The sequence below is a fragment of the Mycteria americana genome, chromosome 13 (genome assembly GCF_035582795.1).
Source record: "Mycteria americana isolate JAX WOST 10 ecotype Jacksonville Zoo and Gardens chromosome 13, USCA_MyAme_1.0, whole genome shotgun sequence".
Lineage (NCBI taxonomy): Eukaryota > Metazoa > Chordata > Aves > Ciconiiformes > Ciconiidae > Mycteria > Mycteria americana.
The window spans coordinates 17,031,397-17,048,324 of NC_134377.1; the positions used below are offsets into that span (position 1 = coordinate 17,031,397).

The 16,928-nt window shown below is 40.6% G+C and overlaps 1 protein-coding gene across 3 annotated transcripts in view; it reads right to left on the minus strand.

Moving 5' to 3' along the window:
• The window catches only part of TANGO2 (transport and golgi organization 2 homolog), a 43,105-nt gene that overhangs the window by 23,291 nt on the left and 2,886 nt on the right, over positions 1-16,928 (minus strand). For 2 of the 3 annotated variants that reach the window (XM_075515778.1, XM_075515780.1), the window contains exons 1-3: positions 16,476-16,547; positions 7,176-7,297; positions 913-1,001 (exon numbers count right to left, since the gene is read on the minus strand). In XM_075515778.1, the coding sequence (XP_075371893.1) occupies positions 913-1,001; positions 7,176-7,231 (145 nt within the window). In that variant the 5' untranslated portion in view covers positions 7,232-7,297; positions 16,476-16,547. Of the gene's footprint in view, positions 1-912; positions 1,002-7,175; positions 7,298-16,475; positions 16,548-16,928 lie in introns of those variants that run through there. The other variant, XM_075515779.1, reaches the window with a different exon arrangement.

Below are 16,928 nucleotides of genomic sequence, written 5' to 3' on the forward strand. Positions count from 1 at the left end.
GAGAGCGATGAGGTCTCCCCTCAGCCTCCTTTTCTCCAGGCTGAACAACCCCAGGTCCCTCAGCCACTCCCCATCAGCCTTGTGCTCCAGACCCTTCCCCAGCTCCGTTGCCCTTCTCTGGACACGCTCCAGCCCCTCAATGTCTCTCTGGGAGTGGGGGGCCCAACACTGAACACAGCATTCGAGGTGCGGCCTCACCAGTGCCCAGTACAGGGGCACGATCGCTGCCCTAGTCCTGCTGGCCACGCTATTCCTGATACAAGCCAGGATGCCATTGGCCTTCTTGGCCACCTGGCCACACTGCTGGCTCATATTCAGCAGCTGTCGACCAACACCCCCAGGTCCTTTTCTGCCAGGCAGCTTTCCAGCCACTCTTCCCCAAGCCTGTAGCGTTGCATGGGGTTGCTGTGACCCAAGTGCAGGACCCCAAGTGCTGTGACCCAAGTGCAGTGAGCCTTGTTGAACCCCATACAATTGGCCCCAGCCCATGGATCCAGCCTGTCCAGGTCCCTCTGCAGAGCCTTCCTACCCTCCAGCAGATCAACACTCCCACACAACTTGGGGTCATCTGCAAACCGACTGAGAGTGCACTCGATCCCTTTGTCCAGATCACTGATGACGACATTAAACAGGACTGGCCCCAGTACTGAGCCCTGGGGACACCGCTTGTGACCGGCCGCCAGCTGGAGTAAACTCCATTCACCACCACTCTGTGGGCCCAGCCATCCAGCCAGTTCTTTACCCAGCGAATAGCACAACTCATCTTTCAAACTTATGTTTTCCCCAGAAGTATAGGGAAGAAACATATTTCTTATTAGAAATGCAACACTACCACCCCAATAACAAAAAATCCAGACCATAATTCCCTTATAAATTGTATGAAAACCACTCAAAACAACAAGACATACGTACCACTAAGGATCTCATTGCTGCTGTCCCAAAAATCTGCCGATTTGGATGGTCTGTGGTAAAATTCATCTCTATTAGCTGCTAGAATAAGCCTGTAGAACACAAGAGGGAAAAGATACTATTACTTACAAATAGGATCTTCACAGTACAGGCAGGAACAGAATCCAATTCTTGTCACAGCATTAGCTCATTTTGAGTATGAAACCATCCTTTATCCTCCCATCTCACCTTCATCACTCAGTGTAAAGGTCGAATGACATCTGACAGCAGCCTTCTCTCTCATTGTTTTGAGACATTCAGCAAGTCTACCTTGTTGTGTGAATGAGGCAGCTATTATTTTCAAAGAATAATACTTAAAACACAAGAGGTTGAATTAAGATCGCATAAGCAATCTTAAGATTCCTCAGCATGTGAGGTTACAGCTTAAAGAAAATCTAAAGGTAACCCACAGATTTATAGGTAACTTATCAAAAAAAATTGGAAGCATGAGAGTAGGTTTTTACAGGATCATTACTTAGGATCACGTAGTCACGTATTTTTTTAATCTGTGACACCTAAAGCTCTACTTATGTGGTTCAAAGATACAAGTGTGATGCTTTTGTCTGTAAGTACCCAGAACAGAGATAAATTTGTGATAGTCTCAGAGGTCCAGCCCCGCTGAAATTCATTTGAAGAAATGACAGCATGCTCAAGGAGGCAGAGAAGTAAAGGGAAAAGGCATGGGGTTTTGTAACAGTCAAGAGGTATTTTGGTGGGGCTTTCCCCCTCTGTTTTTTGTTGTTTTATGCGGGGTTTTTTGTGTGTGGTTGCTTGCATAATCTGAGTTCTACCAGAACAGTAGGACAAAATAGTTGAATCCTTAATGAGAGCCAGCCCTTGCAGCAGAGAAACTACAAGCAGCTCTGGAGGCTACACAACCAGGAGGTAGGAAGAAGTTATGAAAAATAATATACAATTGAAAAATGCTGCTGGATGAAATCCATTTTGTATATTTAGAAATAAACACCACTCCACAAGACCAAGTACTGTCCTGACAAAAAGCATGCTGCAGCTCTAAATTTGATAATTTTAGAAGACAAACAGATATTAAACAACACCAGACATTATTAGGAAACAGCAGTGACAGAAAATTCCACTAGCTCTGCCTGGTTCCCTCTGCTCTGTACTTTTATAATTACCATAAATGGCACCCGCAGACTTGAAAGACCAAGTTCAACACAATATTTAAGAAGCAGCAGACATACAAGATAGGACAAGGTCTTCCTCAAAAGTTCCAGGCTTGGTAGCAGTGCAAACCAGTCAAATTCAACAATAACACCAGTTCAAGCCGGTCAAGCTGTGAATGTGAAGCAGGTAAGACTCAAGAGTCAGTACAGCCAGACAGCTTCAGAGGAATTTAGAACAGTCTCAGTTCTTGGGCTTTGAAAAATCAAAAACTGTTTCTCTGTCCATTTCATCCACCAGAAGTTATTAAAACAAAGCAACTTGTTTGGTGTACTCCCTTACAGACCATACAAATACCTTACTGAGTGTATGCTGCAGTCATTTCATTAGCAGCATTAGTACTGGAATGCTAGAGAGAAAAGTCTAGGCTAATCTGACTGTGCACATCCATCTTTTAAAAGTGAGAAAGTTAACATTTTCTGTTATTCAAAAGCAATGGAAGACACTATCAGAAACTAAATTTAATGACTTATTGCAACATCAAACAGATGCAGGGTATCTATAAATAAAAGCTTGAGTTAGAAGTGTTACTGGGTTTCTGCGCTGAATCAGCATTCAGACACTGCCATTTTCAAACCTGTAGATGAGCTTTCATTTGATGCTGCTCTTCCACCAGTCTTTATTCAATCCTTATTTTTAAATTAAAAAAAAAAAAAAAAAGTGTTTTTCATTGGTAGAACATCCTCACCTGAAGAGCAGGTAATGGATTTGGCTGATCCAAGTAAAGGGCAAGAGACAACTGCAGCCCTAGGCAAGGCATATGCTGGAGACTCAGGGCAACGGGTGACTGCAGACACGCTTGCGCACAACTCCACCACACCGCGCCATGATCCAACAGCTAGAGCTTCCAAAGCCCTGCTCGTTATTACCCATAACATGACTTGCCTTTATTTCAATTGCAAGATTGTGAGTGTTCCCCATTCTCTCCAGCTACGTTGCTTAATATTTAATTTTAATGAAATGCCATCTTTCAGAAACCTGCAGATTTTCAGTATCTTTTTCACTGTCCGTTCCTCCTACCAGCTGCACATCAATTACATTTACACAGCAGAAGTCAAGTTTGCTACTGTAAACTGAAGTTAGACCGTACAATTTTCATTCTAATTTTTAAGCCTCAACACACAAGGATCAATTCCAATGAAATCTCGTTACTTTACTCAGCATTCGAATGTACTGACATTTTCTGCAGGTTTCTGGACCTTTCCTGCAAATTAATCTCTTAATTAACACAATGTTAAACGTTTTAAAACATGATCATGATGTGGCAGTTGCACATTAGAAATACTACAGATAAAGCATTATAGTCAGCTATAGAGAAAATCAAAAAGGCTAACACTTCATTGGCATCCTTTCTGTAAGGAAGATGCTTAGTATTTTGCCCAAAGATAACATCTGTTGGAAAGCACAGCGTATGTACATTTTTATCTTTCCAATGCCAAATAATCATAATATAATTCCTCTCAGACTTGCATTATTTCTCTTCTTCTAGCTGATTCTAGTCTTCGATCTAGAGGCTTTCAGCTGGTTTACCAATTTCTGTCATCTTGCTTGAATATCCTCCGTTTACAGCATGCATCCTCCTTTTACAGGTTTTTATTTAAATAAACATCTCTACTGTTAAAAAAATAGTTTGGCTGAAGCGCATTTCTCATTTCCTGAAGCTCCAATTATATTTTGCCTTCAAGAATTCTTGACGTGAAACCACAGTTTGTTTATAGTATCTAAATACTAAAAATAAGCAAAGTCTTTCTGGTGTGATTGAATATTCCTCATCTCAAGTTTAATACACAGACTCCTAAATTTAGCACAAGGCTAGTATACAGGATCACTATAATCAAAACATCTTCATTTTGTCTTTTATGAAACATAATCATACTGAAAAGGAGCAATATTAAGTGACCCTCATCTTCTAACAAATTGCAAAAAGCCTATTCAGCTATTTTTATAGCTGAAATAATTCAACTGTATTAGGATTTACATATTAAGATATATTTTAATGTTGAGGCAGAGAGATGAAAACATGAGAAATCATTCCATTAAAGCAATTTCCTACAATGTAATTCAGTTCCATAAAAAGACTCTGTGATTATAGCTTTGAAGCTTGAAACATGTGTTTATTTGTAAGACTCACACAGTACAGTTCAGAAAGATGTAAAGGCAGCATGTTACCTTTGACAATAATAATGGACTACAGTAAAGCGTTTGTTCCAATGCACTAAACTTGACTACAAATAGGCCTGTAGAGAGAACACGGAGGAAAAAGGGTAGAACAGCAAGTTGCAAAGGTACAGGAAGATCGAGATTCATTAGTGTATCACAATGGTGAACTGTAAGCTTTTTGCTTAATTAGGTGCTTATGAAAATTGGCCAATGTACTGCTCTAGAAACCAAAGATGGAAAGTTTTCCTGTTATGGAGAACATGTTTTAGTTTGAGAAAGTTTACTGCCTACAAGAAAATGGCCAATGATATGCAGTTTGTCTTTTCAACTTTTAATGCCTATTTTAGACACTTTCTTTTAGTTAGAGCTGCAAAGTAGAAGATAGTTAGAAAAGTAATTGTAGATGCCTTTTTAATGTGGACACACAAATTAGTATATCTGCAGGTACAGGAATCCCCTTTTGGCTGGGAAAACTGTTCCAAGACCTCATGGTGGAATAAACAGAGCTATAGCACAGTGTAACACACATGAGTTGTGAGGAAAAGTCACACTTAGCAAGAGACTAGCACAAAGGTCTAACTTGGTCTAATGGCTATAATACTGTTCAGAGAATTAGGAGTGCTGGGTACCATTCCCAACTGATACTCAGACCTATGTCCTTCAGAAAGCTGAGGCAAAGGTGAAAACACCTTAAGAACAGTTTAAGAAGAAAGTCAACATTATTCCAAATAAAGACAAGCAAAAAGATTTAGTTATGGGGTGTTAAGGAAAAAAAGGGGGATTAAAGTTACGTATCTGATGTTAAAATCTGACACCAAGAACACTACGGCCTGGCACTTATCACCAAAAGAGATGGCTCAGAGTAATTTATCTCAGAGTCATAGAGCAAGACATTGCTTAACAAGATACACCAAGAAAGTTAAATACAATGAAATATTCCTGAATTTGGGCCAAAACATCTCAAAAGTGTTTTCCTATTTTGACACTGATAGCAAATTGTTTTCTGCTACAAATCAATAATTTCCATATTGATGCAATTTTTTATAGCAAGCAAACTACTATAAGTTTTACTTTTAAATATTGATCATGGCAGAAAGTTCACTTGGCAAACAACTACAGTTTACATCCAAAGGATTTTCCCAAGAGGCATCAAATTGATGAATCTGTCTTTTGCTAACTAGCAACACAAAGCAAATCAGACCAAATAAATGGATATATTAACTCAACACCAGCCACATCATAAACAACCCCCCTTTTTTAGGCAGATTCCAGATGCAGAAAGGAATGCACTCTATGGACAATTGAAGTTTCAGTTCTCATTTCCTTTCTTTCTAGAGAATGGCATCTGCTTCTCAATACAAAAGGGCAGAAAAACAAGTCAATGAAAGGCACAGTGATTTACTGAGCATACTGACTGGCGGTTTCTGGATGAATACCAATACTCATATCCCACAAAGTAATATGGAACCTATGCAGTATATATAAATACAGAAAGCAATAGAACTCTACAGTCTTCTTACTGGCCTGAAGTGCTATCTTTCTATTACATACTGAATGTACTCAAAGAGACTCATGTTGGATATGAACTTTTAAAATTAAGGGCTGTAATGAGAGAGAAAATTATTATATAAAGTTTAATGTTTGGGAAACTCACTGTATGACATCAACACACCCAGGAAAACTTATGTAGAAGCATGGATGCTTGTTTTGTCTTAAGCTTTTGGCTAAACATCTCATACCCATGACTGTTACTTTATTACCTAGAATTTTAATTCATTTTAAATTTTAATTACATAGAATTTTAACATGACTGTTAGTTTATTACAGAAAATTTTAATTGCAAGCAGATTTGGGGGCAGGGGAAGGCTAAGACACTTACTGAAAGTTCCTTATTCTCCAGTTCATGGCACTACTTGTTTTACATTGATACAGGAATACAATCAGTTTGAAAGCAGTGGGATTTGATTTCCAGCACTTTCTGAAATTTTAAGTACTTAATTTTAGGAGAAACAGCAACTGAAGATCTTTAAATACACCTTGTCCCAAAAGCAAACTGATAGGCGTAAATAATCTTGACCTTGTCTATCCATATTTTAAAAAGCAATTGCAGCTATACACAAGCTAGCCAGTTCTGTCAAAACCACGGTGGAAGAGCGAGCAGTGGTAGCCGTGACGTAACATGGAACAGAGCAGTGAACTACACAATGAAAAAGGCGGCCCTGTCCTTGGGAGGAAACAGGACAAAGTGGCAATTCAGAGTTAACCAGAAGCTACCTAAGCAGTTAAGGTTCGGTATTAGTACCTTTTGGATTCATAGTGTATTACTCTCTTGGCTTACAAGACTGGACCAGCACATATTAACAGAGGAGAAATTAATACACAGAGTGGTCAATAACTGCAATACTTCTGCTCTACTGTCTGCCCATTACTTTCCAGGCTAAATTCAAATTGTTGCTTTCAAACCGAAAGCCCTAAACATATCTACCCGACCAAAAGAAACTGCATCTTTTCCTGAACCTCACTGCTACAGCTGTGATGCCCTAACACACACAATTCCCCTTAGTTTAAATGATAAAGTAGAAGGCAGGGCTTTCAAACTCTGGCTTGCAATATTTAAAGGATTTATCCTACACCACATGATAGACTACCAGCAAAAGGTCCATGATTACAAAGGCCAAGTCTTGTGACACAGTCTAAAAACAAAGGGTTCTCAAAAGGTTACAGTAAGTCCTCCAACAGGGAAAGTCATGAAGTTAAACATAACAAAAGCATAACTGAACACCTAATACTGACTTGAGTTTCTATTTCAAACATTGGCTACAAAAAGAAATTGTATAAAAAAATTACAGAAACAAGTCTGTTTTAACTAGAACCATCTTTACCTGTATGCATTTTTTGAAACTGGTCGGGGGTCGAATTTGAATAGAAGGATGCACATTGAAGAACTGATGTTTAAATCTTGCTTCTTCCACAAAGGCTCAGTGCAAGGTCATTCTGTAAAAGCCTAGAAGGTAAATAAAGATTATATATTACACTGCAAATTATAAAAAGATAACCTTGCTTCTATGCTGAAGCTTAAAGATTGCAATGTTCTCACTAATAGCTCTCAATGAAAATAAATAAATAAATAAAACAGGACTTCCAAAATAGATTTGTTTCAATGAATGGTTTACTACCAAAATTCATATGGTGGTTGTTTCAAGTTATGCTTGGCTAGTTCAGATTTTTAGGAAAGAAACAAGCATCAGAAAAATACTGTCAAAGTCTAGAGCGCTAACAATACATAAAAAGTCTATTATGTAATTTTCTGCTCATTACCAATAAAGTACCACTACTTTCCCCAGCCAGTCTTAAGTGAGGCAAAATGCTTCTGTTAGAATAAAGGAGAAAATAAGACTTAAACTGTTGCAGAAGCTGGAAAAAGCCTGATCAAAGACACTCCCAAACCTGTAAATAAAGTATATTTTAGCCCAAGCTATTAAAGTCCAGGACAAAGTCTTACTGTTTATCATCAGGAAAAACATCTGGTACAAACAAAAATACACTGGACCAGAGAGTACATTTTCATTAATAGCTTCCAGCACTTGTGGTATGTTTGAAATTCTGGCCATGCTCAGATGGCATGACGAATGTGCTTTCTATTTCAAAACCACATAACAGCCTTCAAACATTTTGTGTTGCCCCAATGAAAATTTTTCTGATAAAACCACAGCTCGATCCTTACTTTTTGTGGCTGCTAAAACAATTATCAGAATGTTACCAACCAACCACACATAACCCTGTTCTACTGCTACTGAGAGTTTCTTCCATGCAAAAGTTTAAGGCAGGTGAAGAGGGGAAGGGGACAGGCAGCATTCAATACCACAACTCTAAGACCATCTGAGCAACCCAGTGACTGAATCAACTTCTGTACAAAAAGTAGGATTTTTTTTAACCATACTTCCAAACCATGTAAAAAGTGTGTCTCTTGCTCTTTCACTTCCACATCATTTACCTTAAGAGATACCAGGAAATGGATAATCTTGACTACATTTCATATTACCAGAAGTAGTGCTACAAGTGCAGCATTTATATAGATTTTTTTAATTAACAGCTTGCCAGTAGCTGCTGGCTCCTGTTAAGTCACAGTTCAGCACCACAACTAACCCACTGTCACTGCCACGGCACAAGTTCAGTCTTGCAATCTAATATTCTGCAAAGAGACTCTCCTGTTGCAGGAAATAAAATAACTCAAAAAGAGGTGCAACACTCCTGACACGCTTGCCAAGGCAAAAGAAAATTAGTGCAAGAGAGTGTGTATGTATATCTCAAGTATTTAAAATTCTGTTCTGTGACAAGAGGAATTTCCCTCAAGAGGACTTCACAGTCTACTAGCTAAGAGCAGCAATAGCCTAGCTATCCAAACTATTTTCTGTTTAACAGGTTACACAAAGCATCAGAGAAAACAGAATTAAAATCACACTGTAAGCTTTCTTCACCTCTAACAAGTCAATCCCAAAATAACCAGTTTAGAAATTAATCATAAATTGAACATGAGGACTTGAATTTTGGATAACTGATTTACTAGCCAGGTGTTTAAAAAGACCCATAGCCAGCTTTATTTAGAAAATCTAATCAGTCTTAAGAAGGTGTTATCACCCTTCTCAGAGTCCTATTGCTGAATTTTCCAAGAGGCTGCAATCATACTGGACTTGTACAACTGAACTACCAGTTCTGAAGACTTGGATCTCCTACATACAGATCTTGTTAGCTTTTCACAAAACTCGGGATCTTGTATCCCAGCTGCTTTATGTCACTAAGCACGAATAACACTGACCTGTTCACACCTTCCACTCCAACTCTTAAAAAGAGACTGAAGCAAAACAAAATTACAGTCACAGTTCAAATCACAGAGCACAAGTTTCCTAGAGCAACAGACAGCTTTTGAGCTAGAACACAGTGCCATTTCCAGATAATACAATTGACACGTAACACAACTCTAGGTACTTCTGAAACCTTTTATACTTTTTTTTTTTTACTTTAAATTTCTGATTCTGTCCAGATATGCAGGCAGTATCTATATGCAACACTCTACCTCAGTTTCTTTATTCAGGATACCATTTCTTCTACCAGAAGGGATTTAAATTGCAGAGCTTCCTATTAATGATTTCTCCTCTGGAACATTACATCATTTTTTATTCTGCACCAGCTACCTTTCTTTTAACCTTGTCTTGTCTCAGTCCAGAATCTTCTTGCCTTGCTTTATGTCCTCCTCACGCCTCCAAACATACTCTGCCTCTAGATACTTGCTTTTGTCATTGGACATTTATTTTTATGCTTGGTAATTTTTCTGTCCCCAGAAAAACATGGAAGATGGGTTTCTTCATGACTTGGGTTCTTCAGCATGCTTATTGTGCAGCCAGAACATAGTCACGAAGATTATTCACTTCTATTCATTCTACAGCACCTTCCAAACAGGTCCCTACCACGCCCTTGGCAATCCAACCAGCCTAGTGGATGAACTACATCGGCTACCTGTAGGAACCTGGGGTATCGTCAAGTCTGGCAGATTTTCCCCATTAGAAGACTGGGCTCCCACATAATCCTCTCAAGGATACACAATACTGTGTAACATAAGCAAGGCTGAGGCAAATAACAGTTACCCCTCTTTCCCGAACGATGTAAATCTCACAGCAGTTATTGTTGATGTAACTTAGTGCACAGGCTACCCAGAAACCAAACAAGAGGTTCCTCCCTCTGCCTTCAAAAAGGGAATCTTTTTGCTGAAGTCATTACTGATGAGACACTCAAATTAGGACAGATGAGACCTTTCAACCCCCGCTCCCAAAATTACAGTTAGAACATTGCAATAAATGTCAAACTAAGAACAAAGGTTTATTTTAGCTGACTGATTGCTGCTGTTCTGTTCCTCAAGCAATCTTCTCAGACAGCTCCACAAGTCAATGGAAACGGCACTCCGTCCTTGACAACAACTTGACTGAACATAAAATTGGGAGCAGGAGGAATGTCAATGAACAACAGCTGTGCTGCACCAGGCTCAACGCAGGGCAAGGCGTCCTCTTTCCTGTTCCAAGTTCTGTAGATGAGGAGCTCTGCAGACAACTCCTCCCTGGCCCCCCTGGCCCCCAATATCTCCACAAGAGTTGCGGGCCATGTTTATCAGCCACACTGTAAAGATGCAAATAAGCTGCAGCACCAAGCAGGAAAAGCAACGAGTTTTCTGTTAAATATATTTAACATTAGCAGTTAGGAAAGCTAAATCTGGTAATAGCATTTTAAAGAGGCACTCTTTCACGCTAGTCACATTTTTGAACACGCAAACTCTAACATACGTTATCGGATCTGCTACTGCTAGTTGCACTTCTACCAAAAAAAGAAAGTTTATCACATACTAGTGATTTCAATTATGCAGATTTCAAGTCTACAGTTCAAATCTTTGTTTCATCTTATCTTTTCCTTTTCTCCCCAATCTGCAGCCTACAGGGGAAGTAAACTTTTTGTCTCTGAACCAGAAAGCCACCAGAGCCAAGCATTAGCCAGTAACTCACGTGACACATTGATGATGCCAAAAGGATCTGAATTAGTAACGGAAAAGTCTTTGCAAAGAAGCAGCAGCACAAGACTGATCCTAACCATGGCTCTGAGATTTCATGTTGCAAAATCTTCCTTGGAAGCCCACAAAAAAGACAGATTATGTTTGTTAAAATAAAAGACAGATAATCTCAAAGAGCTTCAGTTTGTCTTTAAGAAATGTACCAAAAAGCTATATGAAAAAATAAATCTAGATTGAGTGATTTCTTGCCTGTTTGTTGAGCAACTTGTTATAAAAATAAGATAGTGATTTACAATTCAGTTTAATAAGCAGTTCCATTGTAATTACAACTTCGCATTACCTTCTGAAGGTAAAGGCCTACAGCTTCTACTACCAAGGATACATTACTGGCTGCCCATCAGAAATGAACTTATGTCCGTAAAACGTATTAAATAAAATGCATTAACAGAGTGGTTCATAGAGCAAGCAACACACTAGAATAATACTGTACGCTATTGTTTACTGGTCCCTACTTCACATAGACAGAAATACGATAGCTTCATTCTTTTTGCCTTGTCCTCAGTGTGAGCATCAAGATTGACATTTATAAATAGTCTGGCATGGCTTAATATTTCAGAAACAACACTCATTGCTCAGAAGAGATCCCCTTCAAATCTACAGTCGAGGTACCCATTTACAGCATCAGCATGAATATGGTAGGTAATCCTTAAAACTTTTTTTTTTTTGACGAAGTGCAAAGAAGCACACTTGGTGAAAGCGGGGTTATAAAATACAATTTTAATGGGGAACTGTCACTGACTACTCTTGCTGACTATGGAGATATGGCTCCCAGTATTCATTAGGTGTCCCGCCAGATAATTAAATGGATTACTCAATAAAAAACTGTTGACAATTAATCACTCATAAGACTACTATTTTAATAAACAGGTTTCAGGCTCCATTAGCTGATTTATTGAGTTCCCTTCAAATAATCAATTCAGTCCAGCTGTTTGCGCAAAGTTACTGGTCAACGTAAAGCTTACACAAAAACTGCCAGTCAGAAAACAGCAGCAGAATAAGTTTGTAACACTGGCCACAATTATCTAGAGGGACAAATATTTTCAACACTTTGATGCCTTTCTAGAATCCATATTCATTATTATTTGATACTACTGATTTGACAGAAGTATCCTTTTGCCACCCCATCAACTCTGCTTGATGTTATTACAGCTCTTTAAGTGACATTTGTGCTTTTAGTAACTCCAAATACTGTTTTGGTATTATCTTGGGCTCCACCTGCTGGCCCCGAAACAAGCATAAGTATAGGTCCTACATAAACAGTCCAACCTTTTTTTGTTATTCAGACAGAAGTGTTTAAGCCAGCTAAAACAGAGCTACCCCTTAAAATAGCAGTGATACTTAATTGGGAAAGGAGGCAACCAATGTATTTGGTACCTTCTTCGATCAAAGCTGACATGCCTTTGCAACAGTTGCACTTTGCAAAGCTGACTTTGCCTTTGCACTTCGTTTTTATACCCAGGGCTGGATGTTAGCCTTAAAATTCTTACATAAAAACATATTGTAAGTCAGACTCAAATTTGGATCTTCTGAAATTTGAATCTTCTGAAATTTGAGACAATTAACAAACATCAAGAGGAAAAAAAACTGAAGAGAGGCTGTCGCAGACATGACAAGTACAGAAACATTTAATCAAAAAATTTTCATACAGGTGTCATTCTTTGAAGCTCATATTCACATAAAGGAGGGTGCTGCAACTATGGGGATGAGAAGTATATTGCACAGAGCTGCCATTACAAAGCAGATGTGCTCAACTCATAGCCTTCTCGTCATTCAGCTATAGTCTCCCACAGATCAAGGGGAGAAGATGATGAAAAAGATTAGGTCAGCACTGGCTTCTACACTTGTAACTTGATCCTACAGCAAGTCCAAAGCTTGATCAAAAACTGACTTTCTAGCTTCATCTCAGCAGAAAATGTGTCTTCAGAACTATCCTTAGAGACACAGGAGGTGGCTTTGTTAAAAAAAAAAAAAAAGGAGTTCAAATAAAAAAAAGCTAAAGTTGTGGCACAACACGTGCCTTCTGGTTTTCTTTTTTGAAGACAATACAAGCCAGAACATGCATGCTGTGCAACACAAGGTCTGCAGAATAGGGGGGGAAAAAAACCCACCAAAACACTTACTGTAAGGTGGAGACAGTGAAGACTTACTGCTCTCTGGATAATTAGCTTTTATAAAATCTAGTCTGATTATTCTTAGTGAATAAGACAACACTTATCAAGGATGAAATGATAGCAACAATATCCTATTTCTGTAACATGTTCCTAGTTTGCTGTCTAACTTATGCCTAATACCCACAAACCAGCTTGACAAGAATTACAAACATCCTGTAATTAAGCTTTCTGCTCCAAATGGCACTGCTGATTTGGAAATGACATTACAGTAACTAACATTCTTATTCTGTGCTACCGTACTCTGTTAGACAGTACAGTGTGTTGTTTTGCTCATTTTAACGCCCTGTTAAAAGCCAGAGTGGATACATGCCAGCATAAGGTAGCATTTAGAGGGACTATCGAGAGACCAAAACATGATAGATTGTGTATGTTCTTTTCATAGGGTTCCACCATCATTTGGTTGATTAGAAGCAATCAGTTCACAATTTGGCATAAACCCATTTTACCCTTAAGAACTCCCAGTAGCAGCCTTTGAAAAATGAAGCCATTTGTTATGTAAGTTGTTTTCGCAAATGAAGCATCATAAATAACATCTGTCAGTTACCACAGCGATCTCAATTGCTTCTGAACTGATCCAAAACTGTTGTTTAGGTGCAGTCTAAGAGACAGCTAAAGATCATTAGTCACTGGATTCTGATAGTTTTATGTATCACAGCAGTAACTCGTGGTCAGCAGAGTTTAAAACTATTTTACTGCTTCTTTTGAATTTGTCCAAAGGACACCGAGCACTACACTCCTCAGATACCCATAAAAGAGTAAAATTGGATGCATTTTCTTTCAGTAGTGGAATGAGATTTTTTTTTCATACTGAACTTTAAAGTAACGCCAAGTAAGAGATGCTGGATTCGTTTTTAAAAGTCATCTACTTTCCCCCCCCCCCCAGAAAAGTGTCTCACAGCTGCATTTTTAAAAGCATTTTACTGATTTGCTTTTGCACTTCCCTTGTGTAGCACATGCTCCTGCGTAGTAATATTAATCATTAAAGATAAAGATGAGAGGAAATAGATGGATCCATAATCTGATGCCTTTCAGGTTGCTCCATATAAAGACAACTTGTAACTAACCGAGGGTTTGTAACCCTACCAAGGTGAAGCGTCAGTCTTCATTGCAAGAGACAGCAACAGAAAGCAGAACGCTTATAAAACCACAGAAAATAACGTAAGGTGCATGCCATTCCCAAGTTTAATAAGCTAATTTTATTTTCAGCTCCCCATTTTCTCTGCCTGGCATCTTACTAGATTAAGTCTACTGTACAGCTCCCAAGAGAAACAAAGGCCAGTAAACATCACCTTGCAGCACACCATGTTTTAAAACCATTTGCAAGAGATGGAGTAAGACAGCCTTTCCCCCCATTTCTCAAGAGCACTAGCAATTGTTCTCCTCTGCCACAGTTCTACAGACGCAGAGCCTTTTGATACACTTCCTCCTCCTTTCAGGCAAAGACTTATTTTTAGCTTTCACAATGCTAAGGTTTTCTTCGGTGAGGAAGCAGCTACGAATCTGTTGTTGGGCAAGAAAATCTGTTTTCCATTTCTTATTCATAGAAAGTATACGTTACAAGTAGTTGGAGGAAATACTTACTAGAAGACTCATATATACTTGCTCTGTTCTTATGTTCTTTCCTAGAGATGTTCCTCTAGACCCTCCCAGAGAAAGAATACCAGTCTATATGGACCTTTGACCTGACCCTGTATTTCTGGTTTATATTCTTAAGCTTAACTTCCTGTGACGGAAGGGCCGCAATCATCACTTACGTAAGCGTGTTTTTATTCCCACCCTTCCCATCTTATCTACAGTAACTCTGAGCTTACTACCTACCCTGAACAAAACTTAAGAAGGGCCGTGGGGTGTTAGACGTCCTACAAACTTGGGGGGGGAGGGGAAGAGAAGGGACCAAGGAAAAAAATAAAAAACCAAACCCACAGCAGTTAAGTAAGCATACTTACAGGTCTTCTTTCATCTATTTAAGAAAAAAGCCACATTCATTTCTTTCAAGATAGCAGACACAAAATGAACATTGCAACACAAGAAGAACCAATCAAAGCTTATTGCTTTGAGTCAAATATCTAGGAGACATAAGGCAAGGACAACAGAATTTTGTTAGATGTGCTGTTAACAAAGTTATTTATTTAACTGTAATTTTAATGTGCTTTTTAAAAAAGCACATCTATAACAGTCATTTGGCTGCTCACTAGCAGCATTCAGCAGGTTCACTTGGAATTGCTCTCACAAGGGCAAGACCAGTGTCTGGGCCTACCTGCTTTGCTGCAGGAACGTTACACGCCCGGCTGTTCCCACTTGCAAGAGCGTGGCTGCTGCGAGGGCAGACATCCTCTTACTGAGTCCGGAGCAAGCGCAAGTGGTTGACAGGAGAGGTGCACAACTGCACCGAAGGACTGCTAACCATACCGAAACAATTACAGAGAAAAATACTAGCCCAACTTTTAGCCACTTCATTTAAAATATGAACCGAGTATTTTTAAGGAAAATAGACAGCAAGTGGGTTTAGCTAGAGCTGAGATAATTGATCCTGGCTATACAGAGATTCTAGTAAGTCAAACTGCTGATAACAACTATGGGAAGCCTGAAAACAATTCAGCTAAAAAAAGTTATTGAATTTAACTGAAAAAGAGTCAAGTTTCTGTTACATATTTTGAATTTTAATAACAGCATGATACACAGTGGAGAGCGAGCTAGTAATCAAGCGTGCCTCGGGGCAGCCTGTGCCCTCTTGGCCTCATATCATCACAAAAGAAATCTCTCAAAAAACCCGCAGTGCTTTCAATACCTACAAACTGAAACATCAATAGCTTTCAGTGCCTTCCTCTAACCACTTCTTGACATGCCGCCATCAAAGGGTCACCGCATGTTCAAACTCTTGCATGCGACAGAAGTACCAACCAGCCACCACCAGCGCAAGAATTAAATACCATCACATAACCAAAGAAAACAAGCTTTGCTTCAACGCCTTAAAATACTCCAGTCACTGCTGCGGCATAAATTTAGGACAAAAAGTTCCTGGCACAAAAGCCGCTCAGGAGCGGCGGCTTCCTTCGCGCCGCAGGCCCTGAGGGAGGCACTCACCGCTGCCGGCCAGGAGGGGCCGGCCGGCCCGCCGCCGCCTGAGGCACCCCCTCCCCAAAAGGGGAGCCCCTTAGCTCCCAGCCAGGCAGCGCCGCGGGCCCGGGCTCCCCACTCGTGCCAGCTGAAGCGACTCAAGGCTATTTCTGAGCCTGGCCCCCACCCCTCCCACGCCAGCGCGAACCGGCCCGAGGTCACTGCGCCAGGACTGCGCGGCAGAAGGGGCCCGGGCCGCACGACCCCGCCAGCCCGCTCAGGGCCGCGGCCCCCACCGGGAGAGAGCCCCGGGAGACGAACGGCGACCGCTCCGCACTCACCAGCGCACGCCGCGGACACCAGTGCATCCCCACCGGCCGGCTTCCGGCAGCGCAGCCAGTTCAAAACAACGCCCGCCCCTATTGGCTCCGGGCGCCCCGCCCCCCCGCGCGCTATTGGGGGACGGATCCCCCGCCTCTCCTCCTCAAGCCGCCATTGGCTGGCTCGCACACAGGTGCCTGGCGGGCACCGCCCTCTCCCTTTTCCCCGCGGGCCCGGGCGTCGCGGGGCGCCATGAGAGGAGCCGTGGGCTCCTGCTGCCCGCCACGGCGTGAGGAGGGCCCGGCCTGGGCCTGGGGCGTTTCGAGGGGAGGCGGTACTGCGTGCTAGAGGCACCTTCAACACAGCCCTGTATCCATGTCCGCCATAGTGGATTGGAGTAGTCGTCTCTGGTATTGCATGGGCAGCTGCTTGGCCGCCTCTGCCTGTTTCCAGGATATTTTGTTTCAAGGTAT